General features: G+C 44.2%; 1 protein-coding gene across 3 annotated transcripts in view; it reads right to left on the bottom strand.

Annotated features, from left to right (window-relative positions):
* ADCK1 (aarF domain containing kinase 1) overlaps positions 1–20,069 on the bottom strand; it is a 73,294-nt gene extending 53,225 nt beyond the window's left edge. Inside the window, exons 1-3 of one of the 3 annotated variants that reach the window (XM_057380414.1) lie at positions 19,946–20,069; positions 16,954–17,091; positions 12,676–12,759 (exon numbers count right to left, since the gene is read on the bottom strand). In XM_057380414.1, coding sequence (XP_057236397.1) covers positions 12,676–12,759; positions 16,954–17,079 — 210 coding nt within the window. In that variant the 5' untranslated portion in view covers positions 17,080–17,091; positions 19,946–20,069. The other 2 variants (XM_057380500.1, XM_057380577.1) reach the window with 2 other exon arrangements.
* Positions 20,070–23,801: the final 3,732 nt, after the last annotated feature.

The raw sequence follows: 23,801 nt of genomic DNA, 5'->3' as shown, positions 1-23,801 counted from the left end.
ACCTCCAGTGAACAAGGTTCTACTCTTGAGGCTGTTTTATCCTGTGACTATTCAAGAGGTCCTTCACACAGGCTCTCTTGTGGGTCATGTACATTATCATAAATGGTTACTTACATAGGAGGATAAGAACAGATCAGATTTCCCCAAGACAAGAAAGATCAGACCTATATACACAGATGTATAGTATTTGCAAAGGCAGCAGGTTCATAAAYGTGTATTCAGTGCCTTGTTGTCCAGACAGTTAGTATACAAATAGATCTGTCCTGTGCTTCATTGAAGAGAACCCAAGGAGGATAGAAAGTGATTCAACAGCACATCTGCAGAAGGCACAGAGACATTTACAGAAGCCACAATGAAATTAGGCACATGTCTTGATCCCCTGATTACAGAGCCTGCAGCTCTAGTTATGAAGGCAGGTGAAATAGTAATAAATTTGACACAGCATCTCAAAATCTGGCTAACAAAATTAATTCAGTTCAGCTTGGATCAGACTACATGGGATGCCAGTGAAAACAAGCTGAGTACTGTAAAGACACCATCTTATTTAGCAGGGTTTAGTAGTGGTGGGGGGTTCTCAAACCCTCTCATCAGTCCTACTAAGCCCTGTTTCATTTAATATTTTCAATTGCTGTAAGCTACAGTATCCACTGAGATGTGTATTACACTCAGGAGTGTTCCCTAAACAGGAGCTGCTGACACACCCTGCAGAAYTGCATACCATTGACGCAAAGCAAGAGATGATGTGCAATAAAAATGATCAGAAGGGAGAATACTCCCCACATAGTTACTTCCATGTAAGAAGACCGTGGAAAGGCAGTAGTATGGGAAATGAGGGCTGGTCATGGACCATGGAAAGGATGGGGGGAAGAGCTTAAACAATGYCACAATGGTAATTAGCTGTCACTAAAGCTCATATGGATTTGGCTACACTTTCAAACTTAAGTGAAGAATCATRGCAGCACCAATGAAGACGGAGATCTGACAGCCCCTCCCCTTAGTCCCCATACTCCATTCTGCAATAAAATTGAGCTGGAAAAGTTATGGACTCCACAGGAAGCCCCAACATGCAGAAGACAGACTGAAAGGCATGCTGAAGGGTGAGTTTTATGAGGATGGATGGCCCAAGCACCATTGAGAAAGCTCAGCTAAGTCTCATCTAGCTCAGCAGCTGAGGGTCCAGACAGGGTAGCATCACAGTCTGCTCTCCTACTGTGGATGTGCAGAAAAGTAGGAAGCACAGAGGCAGCCGTTGCAGCTGGAGGGGAGAAATCGTCACATCCACTTTGTCAACGCTGAAGAATCCGGGCTGGCATTTTTCTCTTCCCAACAGTCGAATCCCACCCTACCAGCTGCACGTCACATCTGACCTCCAGTCAGGACCTATCTGAGTCAATGTCAGGTGATTAAATCGTGCTACAGCAGCTTCTCCCCCTTGTACATATGTAAGTTCTCTCCTGGCAGGTCACTCCAACAGCCAGGGGAGCAGTGCAAAGCCAGCTCCCTCTCTTACAGCCATGCAGACACACACTAGCCAGCATTCAGCTTGGTGACAGACCCCAGAAAGAAAGGTTTCTATTGCAGTGTCGCTAAAGAGAGCACAGCCCCTCACCAAATTTGACAGTGGCAGATTCGTTCCCCCTTCTTTAATCTGAGAAGCTCTGACCTTTAAAGTACAGACCTCTTCCCACAGGAGCAGGATTCTGAAGAGGAAAGAGACAGTAACACATGAAATACCTAAAAGTGATTAAGTTGGATTGACGAGGAAGTCAGGAAAGATAACAACCATGGGATTACACTGTCAATTCCAAAAAACTGCAGTGACTGTCATAGCAGCACATCCAACAGAAAGAGTTGCTGCAGTGACAATAAGTCATCACCAATGGCAAAGTGCAGTTCTACATTTTAAAGTGTCTGTGTTAAAATTTAAAAAAAAAAAAMAAAAAAAAAAMAAAAAMCAAGGAATGTCCCTTTGTTACTCAGCAGGTCTGTTCCCTTCTGGGTATCCATCGGAGTTGCTGACTTCAGTGAAAAAAAAATACATATAACTAACTCCAGCTTTTTCATCTAGTTGACACTACAGARCTCCACACCAAGAAAGGCAGCTGGTGACTATTTGTATCCCATCAATGTCACCAGTATGGGAGACTGAGCTGGTGTCTCTTCTGATTCATACAAAATCAGTAGACTTGTTAAACTGCAATTAGAAGGTCCAGTCCTTCCTTGCAGCCACTTCTGTGCTTTCTCACTGAAATAATAGGTTCATGACAGATGTCAATGGAAGAAGAATTCGGAAAAAACTGGCTTATGTGGGTGCCAGTGAAGGTAGCATTTGGTCTACTGATTTCCTTATGGCTGCTAGGAACACAGCAAGGAAGAGAGAGAACCTATACTAGCTATGAGAGTTAAACAGGCTATACTAGCCTGTTTAAAATAGCATGAGATAGCAGTTTAATCAAGTAAAATATGAATACCTGACATGGYACCAAACTGAGATGAACAAAAGGGCAGCCTAGGTGAGGCCACGTGTTATCCAGACTAGATTATTTTTGCTCCCACAATAAGCAGAAATAATTACCTCCAACAGTACTAGAGGTAATCACCTTTACTGTAGCTGGTATCACAATGAAAAATATCGTACATGCCTCCCCTGCATTTGGCTGTGGCTCACCAAGGTTGTGCAGGGAATGCATCTGAGATCATCTTTACATATGACTACACATTCAACATTTTGTCCTTTCCATTGCTAGTTGTTGAGTCTTCCCTTTCTTCTTAGAGATGAATGAGCATCCATGAGCATCCATGAGGCATAAACAGGGGCTGTGCATTGACTACCTCTRAAGATTTGCTCCTTTGGACAGAGTGATGCTGGGACAAATATTTGACTGGAGAGGGTAAGAGGGAACTCACGCCCAACTATAGAGATAGTTTGATCTGTAGTTGCCTGAAGTTGCCTGAAAATTTAAGGGAGACATCAAGGCAAGGCTGAGAACATGAAGAGACCTCATCCAGGAACTTTGTTAAATCTACTTTATGCCTGTTTTGAAGTCTAAAATTGGCTCACTCTTAATGGTTTGCTCATCAGCACCTGGTATTCACTAGCACCCCAGAGCAGCCAGTCAGCCATGAGATACATAACTAACTGCCTCTTTGAAAGCACAGTTACCAACTCTACATGGATTGTGTCCAGACTACACAAACACTTTTTGTGTGAGCTTTTAAACAGAGCAGTGAGAAATACAGGTATTTCAAAATCTTCCTCTGAGCATTGATAGCCAAGGCTCAGCCTCAATCCCCTCTACTACAGGAAAGCAGCCATGTTTGGGCCACGTCACAACAGCCCCCAGAGASCACCCACAAGAATAATCTGGAGCAGGCAGTCTGCAACTTCCAGGGGGACACAAGCCTAGTGGCCACTTGGAACTCAGCAGCCCATTAGTCTGGCCTTCCTGACAGAGAGAACCCTTAGTAGCAATAAAGCAATCCAGATAATGATTTTGTATCTTGCATCCACAAAATTCACAAATCCACCATTCTCCACTTCAAGCCTTCATGATGCTGCTCAACCATGACMCAGATAAAAGACACTGGTCCAATACCAACCATGAGAACCTCCTCCCCATATGGCAATGCCCAGACTTTAGCTCATTTTGGCACATGATGTTGGGAAACCAAAAGCTCAATAAAAGCAAGCTTGGAAATCCATTCTATACTCTAGTCCTAGTTTTTCAAATTCCCCATCTCTAACAAAAAATGTGTTGGCTTACAGAGAAGCATGTGTTTCTCGCAGTTATATGGGAGCTGTTAGATTTTACTATTCAGTTGCCTGGAAGAAAAAAAGAAATCTCCTCTGTTGGMCTATTAATCTGTCATAACGAGATTCTTCACAATTAGTTTGTCCCTAACAATTGCTTTGTAATGGTAGCAAGAGAGTATTTCAGAAATGGCAATTACCTCTGGTGTCAAAATGATGAGGAAAACAAATGTTCAGCCATCAACAAAATGCAGTGCCTTTTCCACTCCCACCTGATGGTGGGTGACAGCACTGCACATCAGAATTACAGTGCGGTTAATTACTAGGCATGTTGCTATTAAGAATTCATTTCCCCTCTTGAGATGAAATTTGYTGAGCAGTGCAGGTGGAAGGAGGGGCATCTGTCACAGGGATGGGGGTCCTGTGGGGAAATGGACCTACCAGTACATTGCTTCTTATTTAATTTACTACACATACATCCAACAATTATGAGCAGTGACTACTATTTAAAGGAACTTTCCTTTATTAGCTACATATACATCCCACYATTTCAAAGATTTTGCAAAAGAACAAAGTTTGGCTTCTGTATTGTTAGGTATTTAAATTTGGTATCCTTCAAATAAACTTCACATGTCTGCATTAGTCACTTCACTCTCTCCATACTAATAGGAGATATACAGTGTGTTTCCAGGCTGCCTGTAAATAAAGGGCTCCTTGGGCAGTGAGCTCACTGGATTTCAGGATGTTGTGGAACCTGACATCTGACTGTCTCTGAAATGAGATTTACAGGAATWAAACTAAAGTACAGTCTGGAGCTTGTCTTCTGAGAAGAGACCAAGCTGTGCCAGAGCTAGGAATCCTACTCCAGAGAGGCACTAAGAAGGGGCAACCTACTGGTTTGGCTGCCATTGACACGTGTGCAAAGCTGCAGCCTGGGAGAGCTGTCCTGCCTGGGTTTGGCAATGTGTCCTCCCAGCATCTGCTCTCAGYTCTCATAAAATTAAGATTGTGGCAAATCTTTCCTTACAAGCAATGTGAGGCCAGGTGGGGTAAGCCAGTATCCAAACTGCCAGCAGGAGGTGGCAGCCAGGCTTGAGCCATCAGTGGGGAAAGGTAAGGGCAGAGCTGGAGCAGGCAGAAAGTTTATTCAGGCSTGGCACAGGATGGCAGCATAAGTGAACAGAGAGCTCAGTGCAGGGGTAGTGTGGGAAGCTGCATGCATTCAGATGGAGATACATCAGGGAATATGCATGAGTGAAGCTGCTTCTGCATGCATTTTGCTCAGTACTCAACCACATTACCAAACACTTTCTACCCTAAAATCAAACCACAGGTTTAAAAAGAATCAAACATCACACTCATTTCTGGTACAGATTCAGTCCACTTTGGGAGGAGTGGAAATGAAGGAAAGGACAGAGGATATAACCCTGCCAGTCAGGGAGGCRGGAGCTGGTACTGCTCTTGGGAGTCCCTCACATGCATCAGATTGCAGTCACCTCTTYGTCTTCAAGCACAGTCCTGCACTAGCACTAGCTCTGACTGAGGAWAGTGCAGCTCCAACTAACAGCCTTGCTGTTTCTCAATTGCCATCACTCAGGAACCATCATTCCAATTTAACATTCCCCACTCAAGAATCACCACTCTGTATATTGGCACAGAGTAACTCCCAATTCAGACTGACACAGTAAAACTTCAGCTGACTGCAAGAAATAGAAGCAGGGAAGTTGTCCTGGAGAARAAGAGCAGGTGATATCAGGGCATTGCAGAGATGAAACAGCTCCTGCTGGGCTCTGGAAATGCCCAGCTGTGATGCCTGACTTTCCTGAATGGAAAGGAAAGGGCCCGAGGGAGGAAAGCATATCTTCCCCACTTCTCTTCACACAACAGTCCTACCATAAACAAAGCCTGCTGCCCTTCAGCAGTTCTGTAAAAAACAACTTGTGTTCAGAGAAACCCTACAATAACAAACAGGCTGCACAGAGTTCACAGGCTACTCAAAATGAGTACGTTTTCAAACAAAGAACGCACAGGCAGTAAGACATTTTAAGAGATGGCTTTTTTTTTTTTTTGAAAAGCAGTTCTGCTAGTAACCTTTTCAGTGAATTTACCTCTAAATTCAGAAAAACYAGCAACATAGTAAATAGATTCAGGTTTGGCACAAAGCATTTCGTAAAATATTGGGCAGGTTCATATATGTGCAAGCTCACATGCAAATTCACTGTCAAAGCGGAGAGAGGAATTTTAGTTTAGTCTCCTTTAGTGTAGAGGGGAGGCTTTACAAAGATAACCCACGTTTATCTGCTGGCTGTGACCCTCTTCCATGTCACATTGGCTCAGAACACTGACAAAAACAAGTTGTTACTGGTGTCAGACCTGCCAAAATGATGTCACTGCAGAGGAAGGAGCAGCAAGCTGCTCTGAATGGTGCACCATCAGCAGAACTTGCAGCCACTGAGAAAGAACTCTCAAGCCAAAAAAGATACAAGTAAACAAAAAACCCAACAAAAATAAGGACACCCCAAGCCAGTTTTACAGGACCAAAAGCAGGCTTAACTAGTGCAGCAGTGAATGTGATTACCATCTTGGATTGACTCTTCCAAAGCCATCTTTGAACCTTTGACTCTGTTCAAAAAGTGGATACTTCACTATAAGCACTCCCACCTGAACAAACTGGCAGATGTCTACAGGCAAACAGATGTGTCCTCCAGATGTACAAAAATGAAGATTTCTAGGCAGGGCACCTAAACATTCTAGTAAATAAAGAGGGGTAGCTTTAAAACCTGACACTGAATACTTTTTGGTTTATTCCTAGAACTAAATCATCTATTACTCTAGCTCAAGAGAAACATAGCTTCCTTTTTTCCTAGTTTGCAGGGCTTCCTCAGGCCTGAAGAGTCCTGCCTGGTCCTAGGGCACCAGATGGGAGAATACAGCAGTTCCTTTCAGTGACACTTTTCCCTCAAGTATGCAAAGAGAGTAGCCCCCAYATACATTAAAAGGATTTGGCTGTAACCCACTAAGCCTCCAACATGGCCACCCARTCCAGAATAGTATTTGCAAGACACCATCCACCACAGCAATTCCCTCATCACTGACTTAACTGACTAAATGAAGACACTTGCTTGACCAGTAAGGTAATTGTGAGCTGCCCTCCAGCACAATCTTTTATCAGATCCACTTTGGGGACAATGTGATAAGGTCACTGGTTTAGCCGAGCAAACCTGCAATATTCAGTCCTGCTGTGAAATTCCAACCTGGCCTGATACATGACATATCCTCCACATGCTACCTATTCCCTTCACCCAGGTTTTACATCTAATTTGTGCTCCTAATTTGGAGTCTTTCAAGATAGTGTTTCACTGCAAACTGACTACAACCTTAGAAAAAGGAACAGAATCCACAGTATGGGTCTCACTAATTACGCAAAAGGCAAACAAAACAAGACTCCAGAAGTCCAGTTTGACATTGCAAGTATATGTCTCTATTCCCAAATGAAATTTTTAAGTATCTATTTTTCCTAGACTCAGATAAGATTATTTTTACTCTCAAGCCAGCTGTCTTCCTGTTCTTAGAATATTTTAAGTACTGGCTACCTGTCAGCTCTCCTGATTTTACAAGTGGCCTCCAACMACCACATGGGCCATTCCCTCAAAAGCTGGACTCAATGATTCTTGTGGGTCCCTTTAGTTCAGAACATTCTGTGATTCTGTGCTCTGTRAACAACATAAACTGGTCAGAAGTTCAAGGCTACACAGTCCTCCATTGAGGAAACATCCCCAATCAGGCTCTGATCCAATGTCAATGGGATCAGCCTTAAGCCAATTACAGTGTGGTATCCTAAGTAATTTCTAGTTTTTGTCTCCCTCCCTCTTTACACAGACCTTCAGCCTGTGGGAAATCCCATGTTCGCATCTATTTGCACCATTCACATCTAGGGTGGAAATCTAGGCAAATCAACCATGACCATGAGCTCTTCAGAGAAGATACCATCTCTTGCCATACCTCTTGACTTTRCACTGCTGAGTGTTTATTTCACACTGGGAGTCAAGGCATAGTCTGAACATTAAATAAAACATGATTATTTCTTCACTTCTMATTTGTTCCTTTTATAATGTTGCTCATGATGCRAGCTCCTTGCAGMCTGTGTGCTCCAAGGGCTTCCTAAWGGTTTCCTCAGTCCACCAGACAAGATGTTCTTCAGATACTCCTCTGGCTATTATGTGCTTCTTCGGCAACTGTAAGGAAGCAATATGATGAGGCCCKGAGGGATTCAAATGAAAAGGGATAGCCCCACCTGGAGGAGAGATGGCTAAATGCTCCCCAGGCACACTCCTGCTGGGAAGCTGAGAGATGGTTCAGGCAAGCCTGACAACTCACTCATGCTCCTGGAGCAAAGCACTTCAGGGACAACTGTACACAGCTAGGAAAAAAGATGCAATAAATGAGGCACTGCCTCCTTCCCCTCACTTCTCTYCTTCTTCCTTTTTCAAAAATGTTAGAGTAGATGGTCCATTTCTCTGAATACATCACCAYAGACAACCAAAGAACATCTTATTTCATAGGCAAAGATCTCCCAAAAAAAGGACCTTCCTCATGCTACAAAATTAAAACCTAGAGATGCTATGACCAGAGTGTTCAGCTGACACCACTCCAGAAAGCATAAGGAAGAAAAGGAAGTGTCTTATAAGATTTATTTTACAGCTTGTTATGTGTTTTCAGTGCAAAGCTTTGATGCTCTATGTGTTGGCAGGAAGTTTGCTAGACAGCAGTGCTCAAATGTAGTCATCAAGCCACCAGCTGGCCCTGATAGTAGCTTTTTAGACTGCATTAGTGTCGACCATGCCTTTTAGATGAAGAGCTATCCTGGGGAGCACATAATAGGGCAACCAAACATGATCAACTCAGGGACTGTGGATGGGCTCTGAAGCTCTTCACCTCTCWATTACTGCCTTCCATTTAGTTTGGTGACAGAAAGTCACTGCCACCTAATGGTTATTCCRTGCCTCATAGGGAAGTTCATTTGCTTCTCACTTCAGTTCACCAGAGGCTGAAGCACAAGTAGACCCATCATTGCACACAGTCTGTGGTGTAGAACAGCCCACAGTCCCTATTCAGAGTTGTCTTTTTGAAGGAATGCCATGCAGAGTTCCCGGGGACTTCTCTCTGTAGAAGCAGTCYACCTCCATCAAGAAGAAACTATTTTAGGACATCACTTAATATTTAAGGCACGCAGTGTTACTGAATCACAAGGGAAGTCCAAAGACACAGGCTATTTCTTTGGTCTGAACTATCCAGAAATTGTAGATTATTTTTGAAAACACACACACACACATTCATTCCTGTTCTTGCCAAGATCCTTTAGTTGGGCAACTTCACTGCGAGACAAAACTMATTTTGAAAACACCCATTCCACTGTGAGAAGCAAACAAAACATATGCCAGGAAGAGCCTCCAAGGAGCCAGTAATCTTATTCYGTATAATGATGGCACAAGGTTACACTTTCCAAATATTTGCCCAGGTACTGACAGCCCAACAACCATAAGTCGGAATGAGGAGAACATCCTCATTCTGCTCTCAAAAGGAGGACATTTAATTAAGTTCCCCAAATGGCTTCTMCCTGACAAAGCAATTTTGTAGCCAAACAAGTTAATTCAAGATGGATTCCCAATGTTTTCTGAGATACCTTGACCATGGGTCCTTTTTCTCCTTGCTGTCTCCTTTTCATTACAAATAAAAAACAAAACTTACAGCAACAACCCCTTGTCTTACAGAAGAAAATTAAAAAAAAAAAAAAAAAAGTCCTGTCCAATATTTTCAACTGTGGCCACTTGAGCTAAAATCTGCAAGACAACTGACCCATTGCAATCGTCTTACTACACTGACAATTCAGAATTCCATTGATACCAGCCCTTAAACTTATGGCATATTGTGACACACCTGACAGCAGCATCAACAGAAATTGATGCCAGCAATGTAGGAAGTATCAGCCAAGACATCCAGATGCTACATTGAGAGGAACACTACTGGAAATGTCACACGGTAGGCCRGCTTGATACTGAGGAGACAAACACTGAGAAGGGCCAATATTCAAGGACGCAGAAGAATGTCAGAGAAATGTAGACTTCTACAGAATAAAATGGTTCGTTAAGAAAACCATAGATAAGGCACTGAGCAGACTGCTCTCCTTCCTCCTCTGGCCCAGTGCAAGAGGTACARAAATGAAAAGAAATGCCCAGCTAACATGTGCAAAGATGTCCAGAATCATTTAATGAAATGGACATGAAGTGGAGAAAGTTCATACCTCCCCTAAGGCTCCTGACACTAGACCTAAAGACAACTGATGTCTTGGGGGCAACCATGGCTACCTCTGGTCTTGACATCAGTACTGGCATTACCATCATACGCAGGAAAAGGGCCCAYACCCCAGTAAAGGACACATAACTTAGGAGAAAGGTCAAGTTTCCAATGTGATCAAGACACCACATTGAGATAAATCAACCACTGGGAAAGACATAAAGCCTTAGAAAATTAGCAGGCTCATCTCTGCTCTACGCAGAAGYAGGAATGAAAAAAGGCTGTTACTGAGGAATGGCTACGAGTGCCATCTGGTAAGTGGATTCTCATATCTCCTAGGTGACCTGATCCTCAGCTCCCCTGATCTTAAGGGATCCAGACAGTGGCAAACTAACCTCAGGATACAGTGAATTCCCATCTACTACTTACTGCCTCATAGAAAGTAGTAAAACACACCCAATCTGCTGGCCATAAAAAAAGTGCTGAGAACTGAGGGGCTTAGAGTATTAGCATCAAAAGTGGTCCACGAGGAGCAGAAATACACAGTAAAATTGAAGATAATTCCTTGGAGCTAAGCAGGAACCCGGCTCAAAGTCCCTGGGGAACCCATTTCCTTYTTAATCTGCTTTGCATTTAATTGTTTCCTAATGACTATGTCCCTGCTTGGCCCCAGCAGGCTCAGGGACTGGTGCTGCCACTGAAGCTTCCCATCTCTCATGCAAGGCCATGGCTAATTTAAAGGCTCCAGTTTAATGTCTCACTAGGAATCCATGGAGTAGCACCATCAGTATGCTGAGTACCAGGAGGAGATCCACAGAAAAAAAGTGCTTTTCCACTCCCAGCTGCAAGCATGTCACAGACATATAAGCAGCTCCACCCCCACACTGGAGACAGACACACAACAACCGCATTCAGACCTTTTGGCACTATCAGTAGTCCCATGGTCACCAAATCTCACACACCTCACACACACATTTACAGATACACCCTGCTTCACACAGTCTCTTTTAGGCACAGCACCGAAACTCCATCTGGGAATCAACAGCCAATTCACACACATGCTTAAAAAAAAATTCCAAACTCTCAGTATAGAAGAGGAGGTTAAGCTGACTTCACTGGAAGGACAGAAACAAAGAGAGTGTGGTGAAGGGCTGAGAGTACCACAGATCTACCCAAGACAAAAGCTAGTAGAAGCAACATCAAGATAAGAATTGTGAAAGCACAACACCTATTTGGGAGGGGCATTGACATCTTGGCCCCACCCAGTGACTAATCTTAAGTACTATCTCCAATGGGGTAAAAATTTGCAATGGCGGCTGCAAAGTCTGCCAAGTGATAAGCTSTCCATAGCACTGATAACTCCACAACTTGGGTGTCACTCCAGGAAGCTACATACAGCCCTTCCACAAAGCAGATTTCAAAGGCACAGGGCACAGACATGGGCAGATGGACAGTGAAGCTCCAGATTCCAACACACCTATCTCCAGTTTGTGCCAGGGCATCGGTGCCACTCAACTGGGATGGGGAGCTAAATCAGARCAGCTTAGCATCTTTAGACAGGAGAGGATGAGAATAAGCCCAAGGAAGCCATTCTGCATACCATTCCAAATACAGTAACACCATACTGATGATGAGGATTTTCTGCCAGAGGAATRCTAAAACATGCTGGAGTCCAATGTCACTGATTTCTACCTTACTCAAGGCTGTTTCCAGCTTTACAGTCCCTCCAGTCTGAAAATCCCTGGAGAGCACCATTCCATACATTATAACCACATCAGTGGCCTAAATCCTACCTGCATCAAGAAGAAAAATGCGGCTAAAGACCTTACTTCAAATACACTAATGCAGACTGATGTAATTTGGCACAAGCTGTAATTCCTACTCCAATGAGGCCTTGACATGGAATAGTCAGAGAATACACAGAGAAACCCTGACTAACATCCATCACACACACTCAACTAAAACTGGGTTCCACAGCTCAATGAACTATAGGGCTATAGGCAGGAATGAAAGGTGCTGCACAAGACTTCAGAAGAGCTTGTCTTTAGAAGGATTTGTCTTTCTTCTCACTAGAAATGCTTTTGCTATTGTTAATTACCAATATCAAAACACAACAGTGTGCTGTGTTTGTATGAGATGTAYGCTTCTTTGCACAATTCTCATTTCTTCAGAGATCTGCAAGTCTGATTCATGTCTATTATTCCAACACACTCCTTTTTACTCACATCACTCACTCAGCCTTCATGTTATGGCCATTACCAAACAATAGGCAGAATAAGGAAGCACTGCCAAGCCATTCTCAGCAGCTGTCTCCAGACAACCAGTCTAGGCAGCTGAGATCTGGTAGCAGAGCCCAAATGCATCTTACCCCATACACCAAGGACTTGAGTCTCTGCTGGACATAAGTGAGCACTGGATGCATACGGCTACTTTTGACAAAGGAMCTTCTCCATTGGGCAAAGCAAGTCCTGCAAGAAGCTTACCTAATATGGGGCTGTTATCTAATATTGCTATTAACAATCTGGTAGAAAACATATTGAATTATTAAGCTGCTAGCTTTATAGCAGTGGCTTCAGCAACACATCTGTGCCTCACAGTTTCCAAGGAATGCAGTTCAGTGCATTACCTACCTGTGATTTGAGGAATTCATACTSCTCTGATCCGTATGGGACACTCCGAAGAGAGGTGAGGTAGTCATAGGTGATAACTGCTGTCTGCAAATGAAACCAGAAATGCTGAGCAAGCTTTGCAGTTATCAAAACAGTAAGACTTCTGTTAAAGAGAATGTATGTACTTCAGGCTTCTAAGTTTAGGCTCCATGAAGCCTATGGTAACAGACTCATTAATAAATTAAATGAAAATATTTTAATTTSAATGAACACTTATAAAAAACAGTGCAGGGGCCTCATTGATACGTAGTTATTAAAAATAAGCACTCCTCTACTATCTTCTATTTGAGAAACTCAAAGCATTTTCCTAATCTCCATACAGCACCTTGCACAGCAGACTCCCATCTTCAGTTAGCCATCTGGGGCTTCTGCAATAAGGTCTTCTGCTAGTAACAGAGGCCATGCAGACTCTGCTTGCACCCCATCAGTTATGCCACACTTCATCTTCACACCTCCAAACTACCTAACCAGCTCTCTCTGGGTAGAGACTCAGCAGGGAACAGTGTGACTGAAGACAAGCTCATAGATTAGCACGAGCTGCAGTAGTTTTGGGGATATTCAACTGCACAAAGGACTACGGGGCCAAACGGTCAAATACCCAGTTACAAAACCAGAATAACTGATCCAGCTAAAGCTCGTTAGGTAGCCATTGCATGGACAATTGAATTATATTCCTAAGTGCCTTAATGATTTCTGAAAACAGATCTAGGGTATTTCACAATTCYTATGACTGAAGTTCCTCTCTTTCCACAGTAAGAACATCAATGAACGGAAGACAAACATACAGGTCATGTTTGGAGAGAAAGAAGGGAACATAAACCTAAAGGAGCCTATCCACTAAKGTGCCACTTGAACTTCAGGATCCTTGCCATGAAGAGCCACTTGCATAACTTCCACCAAAAGTCAGTTGTCCTAAAATCTCCCTGCTGAAGGAGTAGCATTCCATTCAGGCACAGAATATTAGCCCCACCTTTCACCATAAACATGCCCAGGAAAGGCACAAAGTACAGTCGGTGTATCATGAAAATGAGAGAGGCAAGGGAATCAAACCTGGTTTGAGACAAAGCCAACAGAGCTGACAAAAGGGAATGAATCAAAAGCACAGAAATGCATCCAGGAGTGACCAAGCTGGGAACCAGTAACAAAGAGACACACTCCTTCCTTGTGGAGGTTAGGTTTCTCATGTGCCCTGTTTTCCAAATTGTAAACTGAGCACAGCAATTTCTTTTTCTGGCTTTCCAGGTTCTCTTGCCCCTGGTGAACTCAGGAGCTGCACAGCTACAGAGACCATTCAGAAGAAAAATTTTTCAAAGCATCTTCACAACCTCAAAGAACAACTTTGAAGTTGAGGGAGGTTCAAATCAGTCTTGCATGAAGGCTTGAGTTGGTTCTTATTTTATCTCTGGTCCATGAGGGTAATTATCACCTCCAACTCAAAAAGAAGCAGCTAACAGATTGGCCTGTATTACAGAGGAAGAGGGAATTAATTAAGCASTTGCTAATTACACTGTAATCTTAAACACTAAATTCATATTATGATGATCCTGATAGGCAACTCTGACATTGCCAAATTCCTCCCAGTGTCTAGCTACTGCACAAAATGTTCCTTCCATATAACCAAAACAACTGGGATACTCTCAAAGGAATACAGCAAATGCACAACAGCTCTGCCAGGTTTCTAATTTTACCAGAATACAGAAACTCTGCAGCGTGATGCTGCCCACGCCACTGACTTCGTTCTCAGCCAAGACTAGTGTTGTCATTCATGTTACAGTGTGAGACTGAGGCTCAGAGTTATAAAAAGATATACAAAATCAACTAGTCCCTCCCTTTACAAATGCCAGATTACTTTCACAGAGCTTGTATCRTGTCCAGTGTTAAATGTCCCACTTGGTATCAATGAATTCTCAACACTGTATGCTCTTCCACCGCTCCTAAACCTATCATATCTTACCAAGTCATGGCACAATGTTCCCCCTGAACAGTTGTCTACACATACATAAGCGAGAGTCAGTTCCCTAAACTGAGGCTTGAAAAGAAACTTTCTGCTAGGGACCTTCATCAAGTCTCTTATGGAGTCTGCAAAGACCTACTAAACCAACATGCTTAAAAATACAACCAGACTCAAATCTCTCTAATCAAACCCAGATGAAATCTGTCTAGTCTCATAGCTGTATATCAGGTTCCTTGATTCTTGTGTGTTCTTTTCTCCAGGCTTCTCTTGTTTTGTTTTGTTTACCCCACCATAACTTCTCATAAAGTTTTGTGTCAGCTGCTGCTGAACTTATTAGCTCTTAAGAATTGCAGCCTCTTCATTACAGTCTGCTTTGGCCTGGCTATGGTTCAATGACTGAATCAAGCAACCAAGGTAAGAAGCCTGGGCAGAGCTAGATTGAAGGATAGATGCCTTAGGTCCATGTAGATGCCACCAATATCCAAAATCACTTGTTTGCTACAGAGACTTATCTTTCATTTACAAAAAGAACAAACTCAAAGCTGGGCTGCTTATAAGTGAACTTGTCTGCTCTATTGGCTTCACCTCGTCCCTGGCTAAGGAATGACAGCAGTCCAAACTGCCCAGGCCCGGATGAGAGCTGACCTCTGACTGTCCAACAAGGAGCAGGGAAGGCAGAGGTCACTGGTGCAGCAAGACTAAAGAATCTCTCAGAAGCAACTCAAACACATGCAGTCATATATAGCAGAGGAAATAGAGAATTCAGAAGGAGACAGAACATTCTTTTTTTTAAAAGTATACACACAGATTTAAATACATACTGCCATCACCTACAGAAGACTGAGCACTGGTAACTTAGTTTTGGGGGTCACTGCTTGCAGCTATGAGTGCAGAACCCTCTAATGCATTTAAGAACAGGACCAGTGAAGCGCTTCACAGCCAATGACTTGTGACCTCCCTGAAGGCAGAGAACATGGAAGTCAAGCATGTCTGTGATTTCCCAGCATCTAAAACAAAGAATATTTCCATTCCCTACTTCCTATTCTTCAGGAAAGTAATTTCTCACTATCACCCAAAATACAGACCAACTGCACAKCCTTATCACTGGGACTTCTCACTTATTATTTTCTGAAACAGAAGATTACCACAAAAACAGTGGCTTAAGAAAGACAGAAACACTGGTGAAGCAGGCAGAACTCAACGGCTAATTGGAGAGCCCAAACACCCTGAATAGCAGATTCTGCTCCAGCCACAATAAGCTGCATTCCCTCACCATGGCTCAGTTTCATGTTCTTTAAAAGGGAAAAAGCTGCTCCCTGCCACCAGGCAGCATTACCTTATGTTTAGGGACAGAGTATGAAGCTTAGCACTTATTAAGTAAGAAGGAAAGACTGCAGTTTGTATTTCTGCCTTGGTCCTTTCAAAATAAACATTCATTTTTCACAACAGTTTATGATGCTACATATACATGGCACCTGAGCCAACCCACAGAGCTTGTTTCTTATTGCATCTGCCCTCAGGAGCTGACTCTCTGCAAAACTCATTAATGAAGTGCTTAAAAGTCATAGAAAATGCMGACAGACAGCTGCTTACCACTGGGGGTCTGTAAATGATGGAGATTGTGGCCTGAAGTGACAGATGTATAATGCAAGTGAGGTACATGGAGACTGATACCCCCTCCAGAGTCTCTGCTCTCCATTCTCCTGGCTGCTCATGGATTCATAGTGAACATCCTCAAGGAGAAGGTAGCAGTCTCTATTCCCAGTGGGAACATCAGTGAATGCTAGGCAGATACAGTCATTCTCTCCTCAAATCTCTCATACCAAAGGCCATAGGGCAATGGCTACCATAGTTTATCAATACAGGATCCTTATAACAAAATGTAAAAATGGCATATGCATAGAAAATGGTTTGAACTAAGTCACTCTTAAAAGGCAGCAGGACACCGTACCTGGGTGACTGCCCTTGAAGGGTGCCTGATGAAAATGTGAGCCCAAAGTGAGCTGCTCTGAGGATCCCACTCTATCCAGGGAAGCAGAGACAGCTCTCTGTGGCTCAGTATCTCAATTTTTCTCTTTCCAAAACATGCAAACAACAGCTGTATTCTTTACATGCTTTCACCTCCTTTCTCCCCACCGTGTCAAGAACTTGAAAAGCCCCTCATGGACCATCTGACTTCCTGAGCCAGCTTACACTGAAAATGCAGAGAACACAGGAATTCCCAAGTTCTTGTAAACTTCAATTCCCTTACTCATCTAGGAATCTTCCTGAACATTAGAACTTACTGTGGCAATGGCTCGGCCCACACGAACAACTCCAAAATCATTAGGATCCAGGAACTTGTTTCCATACATATAGATGCCAGAAGCAGCTGCTGTCCATGAGGCAAATTTCAAGGCCCTCAGTGCCATGATGGATGAACCCTGCTGAGACACAAAACAGCAACTGTAATATTTGATAAGGACTTAGTGATCTGATGCCTACAGCCCCAGAAGACCTGACAATCYAAATTTTAATTGCTCCTTTCTTAATGACACATTGCTAGCACTGCCCCAGCCAAGTGCTCAAGCGATCACCCAGAAACTGAGGGTAAGTTGATCATTGATATTTCTATCTCAACAGTGTATATRGGCCACAAATCCAGAAGCAACTCACTGCCAAACCTTGCACGTGAGCAACAAAATATTTGATCAGAATCCCAAAGGCTTTTCAAGGAGAAACAACAGGTGGACAGAGAGAAGAAAGCAYGAGATCACCAAAAGTCAATTCTGATCCCAGCAACAGGCACTTCTTCAACATAAATTTTTGAAGATATCACAGTGTGGGCAGATTGTAAGGGGACAACAGAAGATAATTTAAAAAGGGTTCAAAAAGAGATTTTGCAACATCAAGAGCACCCAAAGCTTGTTAGTTCTGCCACGCTAGTTCTCAAAGTTCCACAATGCTACGAATGGTCTAGGAAGAGGCAATGCATCCCAGGAGGTTATATGCCACTCCAGCAGCCAGACAACCATGGACAATGCAGGGGGACCTGATCAGAGTGACCAAGTGAGATTTGTTTTCTCATTATTACCATCCCATTCAAATACCAGACAGGAACTGTTTTGGCAGAACAGGCATCTGCAGTAATCTACAGCCTATTCCTGGCTCTGTCACAGGCCCAATACAGGCCAGGGATGACACACTTCTCAACCACTTTTTTTCTGGGAGTCAGGGGTGGGGAATGAACACATTTCCCACACTAAGCACTTCAGATCAACACAATCATTGTTTGCAGTCTATAAAGTAGCATAAACATGCAACTCATTACATGCTAATACATATTCCATTTATTTATATCACCTTAGAAGATTCAGACCTGAAAAAAAAAAAAACAAATTAAGTACATTTTTCTTTCCTTTCCCCATGACTGGTATTGGGCAGAAAACAGGATTGACCATTTCTTCTGCTACTACCACAAATCTAAAGGTATGGTCACCTATTCTGCAAGTTCCCAAGAGAACCCCTGACCCAGTGCAAGCTCCTATCTCATCAAGATGCGTCTACTAATCCTCTCACTCCCAGGCTTGACTGACAAATCTTCCTGCTTCTCATTGCGAAGCTTTAGTATGGTCAGTCTGATTTGTGCTTTTTCTCTCAGAAGCCTTGTAACCAAAAAACACATGTGGTGACACAGGTCAAGTCTTTCACAAACAGTTCACAAGAACACAATCGGCAAAATAAGCGAATATAACACAAGAGACCTCTGTATGTGAACTTTAGCTTAACTTTATTATTTTCTTTTCTTTCCCTACAAGCTCTAAGTAATTCTAAGGCAGAAAAGTGAGACATATTCTTCTGTCAGTGCCTGTCAGAGCTGCCTGCAGCACCCCAGCTCTTTCTCTTGTCAGAATGGCTAGCTGGCTGACCAGGACTTCTTTGAATCTATGTCCAATCTCAACAGAAAATAAACCTGGGCTCTTGATTACAGGCAAATGAACACACAGTTCACAAAAAAAAAGCCACCCTCCTTCCTTTGCTCACTGGAATTCTAGAATTTTTGAGGTTCCTTTCTACAGGACCAGTCTTTTTTGTACAAAGGTCTTTGTACCCTCTGTCACCTTCAAAAGTCATTTTCTGCAACATATTTTAATTAAACCATTTGTGCTCTTTGTACATTTCTGTAAAATTTCATTTATTGAAAAGTGAAAGGTGCAGTGACATTTTCTTAACACAGAAAATACGTCTCTCTTTTTCATTATTTCCCCCTTCACTTTCTCAATTACTAAAGGAACATTTTATTGAAAGCAGGATGTAGGTCCATCTGTTCTTGCATCTTATTCCTACCTGAAGCTATAATCTGCAGTTTGTTACATCACATCTATTGCCATACCCGCCAGCTGTACGTCACAAACAGAAGATGGGAACTTTAGGTAGCAAATAAACAGAGAGAGGAGCTGAATTCTTCAKCAAGAAAGTTCCTGCTTTCATGCTTAACGTGTCGTACCAATAAAAAGGGAATAATTAAAACCYCTCCAATATAAAGTACAGAAAGAGAATTCTCTGAAGTAAATTGTACTGCAAAGTTTTGCATAGGTATAGARGAGCCTTTTCCATGTAAATGAGCCATTACGACACCCCCAGGCGAATCTTAAGGGCCCTGTCAGCTGCGCAACAAGCCTTGGGATGTCACTGCCTCTCGTTACTAAGCCCAGACTTAATGGATCACCTCCAGCTCTTTTTTGACCTAGGTGAGGTGGCTTCTTTGACTTTGACACAACTTCGCGCACATAAGAGTCCCTCGCCTGACAGMCGGGTTTCTGCTGTTCCCACCACGGGCAGCCGGGACCGTGCCGGTTCCCTCTCGGAGCCCCGAAGGTGACCGCAGCGCCCCTCGCACAGGCCCGGGGCGCGGCGGTGATCGCTGACCGCCCCGAGGGCASTGGGGACCCAGGGCCGCCCGAAGCCCAGGCCAGGCCGCTCCGGCCCCGAGCCCGSGTCCGCCGCCGCGCCCGCGATCTGCCCGTGCAGGACACAAGGGGCCGGCGTCGCTTGCTCTCCTTTAGGCCGGGCCGGGTCTCCCGGCGCAGTGCCCGAGCTCCGCGCCGCTCCCGCCTCCACGAACAGCCCCGCCGAGCCCTGCGGCAACTGGTCCCTGTGGCCGGGGCCGCAGCTGCGGGCGGCACTCGCCGCCTGGACTCGGAGTCCCTGGCACGGGCCGAAGCGGCCGAGGCCGCCGCGACGATTGTGAGGGCGTGAGAGCCCGAGCGCTCCCCCGGCGCTCAGAAAGGCACTTACCTACCGACCGCCTCACCGGCCCGTCAACCCGTGCGCGCCCCTCCAACTCGCACACGGTACAGCCCTGGCCCGCGCGGCACGCCGGGAAATGTAGTCTCCGGCCCCGGCCGCTGTGAGGAGCGGGGCTGCGGCGGGACTGCAAGGGGCGGCATTTGGGCGAGCCCACGGGGGAGCAGCGGGGGGAGTGTCGGGCGGGCGCTGCGCTTCGGCGGTCCCCGGTCTGCGCTGACGCCTCCGCTCTTACTGCGGGAAAGCGCGCAGCTCACACCCCGGATTACAGGATCGTTACCAACTCCCGTTTGATAACTGCAAGGTAACGCAAAACCACCTTATCAGTAGGTCTCCCAGAAAACCTGTCTTCTGCACTCTTAAAAAATTTTAGACTTTAGGATATTTCGCAGAATCAACTGAGTTGGAGAAGACCTTTACCATCATCGAGTCCAACCTATGACCTAACAGCACCTTGCCAATTAGGCCATGTCATTAAGTGCCAAATCCAGTCTTTCCTTAAAAACCTCCAGGGATGGTGACTCCACCACCTCCCTGGGCAGCCCATTCCAATGTTCAATCACCCATTCAGTGAAGAACTACTTCCTAACGTCTAACCTAGACCTCTGCGTGCATCTTGTGTCCTCTTGGCCTATTGCTGGTTGCCTGGGAGARGATGACARCTCTCACCTGGTACAACTTCCTTTCATGCAGTTGTAGAGAGTGATAAGGTCTCCCCTGTGCCACTCCCTCTCCAGGCTAAACAATCCCAGCTCCCTCAGCCACTCCCCATAGGACTTGTGCTCCAACATCCACAGCCTTCCCCTCATACATCAGGCAGGTTCCCTGGTCCTAAAAGGAAATCAGGTTGGTTGGGCAGGTCCTGCCCCTCCAAAATCCATGCTGGCTGGGTCTCATCCCTTGGGCATCCTGCAGGTGTAGTATGATCATACTCCAGACAATCTGTTCCATACATTTGCTGGGCACCAGGGTCAGACTTACAGGCCTGTAGTTGCCCAGATCCTCCTTTCTGCCCTTCGTATGGATCTTTCTCAGGGAGCCAGAACTGATGGCAAATGATGGAGAGCAGCTTGGTGACCTCTTCTGCCAGCTCTCTCACCACCCTAGGATGGATCCCATCTGATCCCATAGATTTGTGAGCATCTAAGAGGCTCTGCAGGTTTGTGGAGAGCTCTCCATGGGAAGGACCCTGCAGTGGAGCAAGGGAAGAGTGTGAGGAGGTGTATGTACCCCTGTAAAGGAAGGAGCAGTGAACAAAATGTGTAATGAACTAACTGCAATCCGCATTCCCTGTCACCCTGCACTTCTGGTGGGGTGGAAATAGAGAAAAATGGGAGTGAAGTTGAGCCCAAGAAGAAGGGAGAGTTGGAGGAGGTTTTTGGTTTTGTTGTTTTTTTTTAATTTGGGGTTATTTCTCATTATCCTACTCTGATTTGATTGATAATAAATTCAAAATAAATTAATTTCCCCCAGTTCCCACATTTTGCCCATGACAGTAATTAGTGAGTGATCTCTCCCTGTCTTTATCTTGAMCCATGAGGTTTTTGTTATAATCTCTCCCTGTCCAGCTGAGGAGAGGAATGACAGAGCAGCTTTAGTGGGCACCTGGCATCTAGATAGGGTCAACCTGTCACAGTATCCTTTTGTTTCCATCTAGCTTCACTTCATTTTTGTTTTCTCCACTTGTACTCCGAGGCAGACCTTAATGGTAATGCCCGCACAGTGGGGGTTTCCTGCTGAATATTATCTCTGAGAAACAAAGCAGCTACAAATTATGAARGGCAGCGTTAAGGGTGATTACCCTGCCCGCACACTGCGGGTACAGGGCCCACATGGCCAGTTGCTGYATCAGCCATATGATGGCTAAACTGGCTGCAATCCCATAAGTTTCTTTCCCTGCTAGGACAGATGGGAGCTTTTGAACTGATGGGGGGCAGTGAAGCATCACAGCTTAGTCTTGGACCATTACAAATTGTGTAGGAAAGACTATTTGTTGGAAGGAAACTTCATGGTTTGGAGGGAAAAYAGGAAGAATATAAAAAGTCAGGGAGATGTGTGTCTGATGCACTGCTGAGGGAATGAGAGAAATAAGTACAGATTGAAGGTGAAGTAACTACTCAGAGTCATGTAATTTTAAAAGCTTTAAAATATGGGGGAAAGGTCTACTATTCTTTTGTCTACTGAAGCATGTGTAAGTTTTGCTATAGATTTTTTGTATTTCCCAATTCACAACCTCCATGGCTGAGGCTGATAGTGGGCATAATAGTGGGGCGTCTCCATTTCAAACTACTCTGCTATTGCATATAAAAATCAAAAATAGCGACTCTAACCTCAGCACACCACTGATTCCTGACCACAGGCCACTGCTTCTACCCAGGATGCTTACAAGACTACTGCCCAGGCTATCAATCCCCTGCTTTAACAGCTRGATCCCACATGCTGGCAGTGCTCCCAGCACAGGGAGCAGGTCAGCATCTGATTTTTGCTGGCCTCTCCTGGAAAAACTGTGGGAGGTTTCTTCAGAATAATTTTGTTCCTTGCAGCTTTCAGTTAAACAGCCTGTCACTGGGTCTGCTGCGGAGCCGGGAATAAAAAGGAGGCTTTTGTAGCATAACAATGCCGTGTGCTGATGTGCAGTGGGCAATTATGTAACCAACGCTAAATCTTTCTATAATTAGAACAAGCACCTAGTTAGAGTGATCAGAGCTCTTTTGTGTGAGCCTGCACGGGGCTATGCAAGAAAAACCTTGGCTTGAAAGAAAGATGCTGGCTTGATTTCCCTTTCCTTTTCAACTGGTGAATAAATTAAATCTSAGATTACCCCAAATTGCTGTGAAAGACAAACTGTGAAAAGCATTTCCTTTTCATTCCTGTTGAAGACATTTGCATCCCAGGTGTGAATCTCATGAAATGCAGATGCAAACCCGAAGACTCAGCCTCTCTATCCCAAGCATCAGAAYGTCAAGAACAGCCAAACTGCCTGAAGAGAGGACAGAAGGTCAGCATCAGCCCTCCCTATTATGAATCRATGTTTTTTTAGATTCAGTTTGATGAAGAACATGACCAGATATCTGGAAAGGCTCACTTACACTAAACATTCCTCATGTACAGAGAGGAGACATGGGAAAAGAGAGTAAAACAGTCCCAGAGAGCTGGTGATCCTATGATATGATGGACCCAGAGAAGTAGCTTATGAGGAGATATGAAAAGGTGAAAAATTGCTACCAAAACACCTTGACCCTTCACTCTTCTGATCTGTTCCTCCATCCTGTGGACCGTCAGCAACACAAATATTGAGACGGGTCTGTCTTCTGCAGCGATAAATAAGCTCAACTCAAAGAATCACTGTAGCAATGCCAATTCATACCAGTTAAAGATGTGGCTAGTGGGATCTCTACTGCTAGAGATCTGTACTTGTTTCTGKTTTTTTTCTGCTTGGTTCAGGTCACCACACAATACTACAAATATCTCCGTATAAGATTGACAGATGTGCAAATCARCATAGAATATAGGAAATACAGTCACTTCTGACTTAGAGGCAATTCCAGAAGGTAACTTAACATACTTATACAGGTCTTCTGAAAGGCCAAACCCACCCCATTCTTGGTCAAACTTAAATGGAGATTGGCAGGTTTTGTCTTTTTATCAGCAATAGAAAATTTAGAGCTGACTCTAGATGCCATAAAATTTTAGAATAGCATCTTCTTACCAATCATACTGTACAGAGCCAGTAATTGGTTATCTCTTGACAGAAACATGCCCATTGCCCAAGGTCATTCAGTCTCTGTGACTCAGTAGTCACCAAAGTCAGAATATGACAAGAGAAAGTGATGGGGTCCTTGGAGAG

This window comes from Malurus melanocephalus, unplaced genomic scaffold (assembly GCF_030028575.1).
Source record: "Malurus melanocephalus ecotype Western Australia unplaced genomic scaffold, MMel_1.1 scaffold_0, whole genome shotgun sequence".
NCBI classification, from domain to species: domain Eukaryota; kingdom Metazoa; phylum Chordata; class Aves; order Passeriformes; family Maluridae; genus Malurus; species Malurus melanocephalus.
The sequence above is the reverse complement of the archived record's forward strand: the minus strand, read 5'-3'. Positions and strand labels throughout refer to the sequence as shown.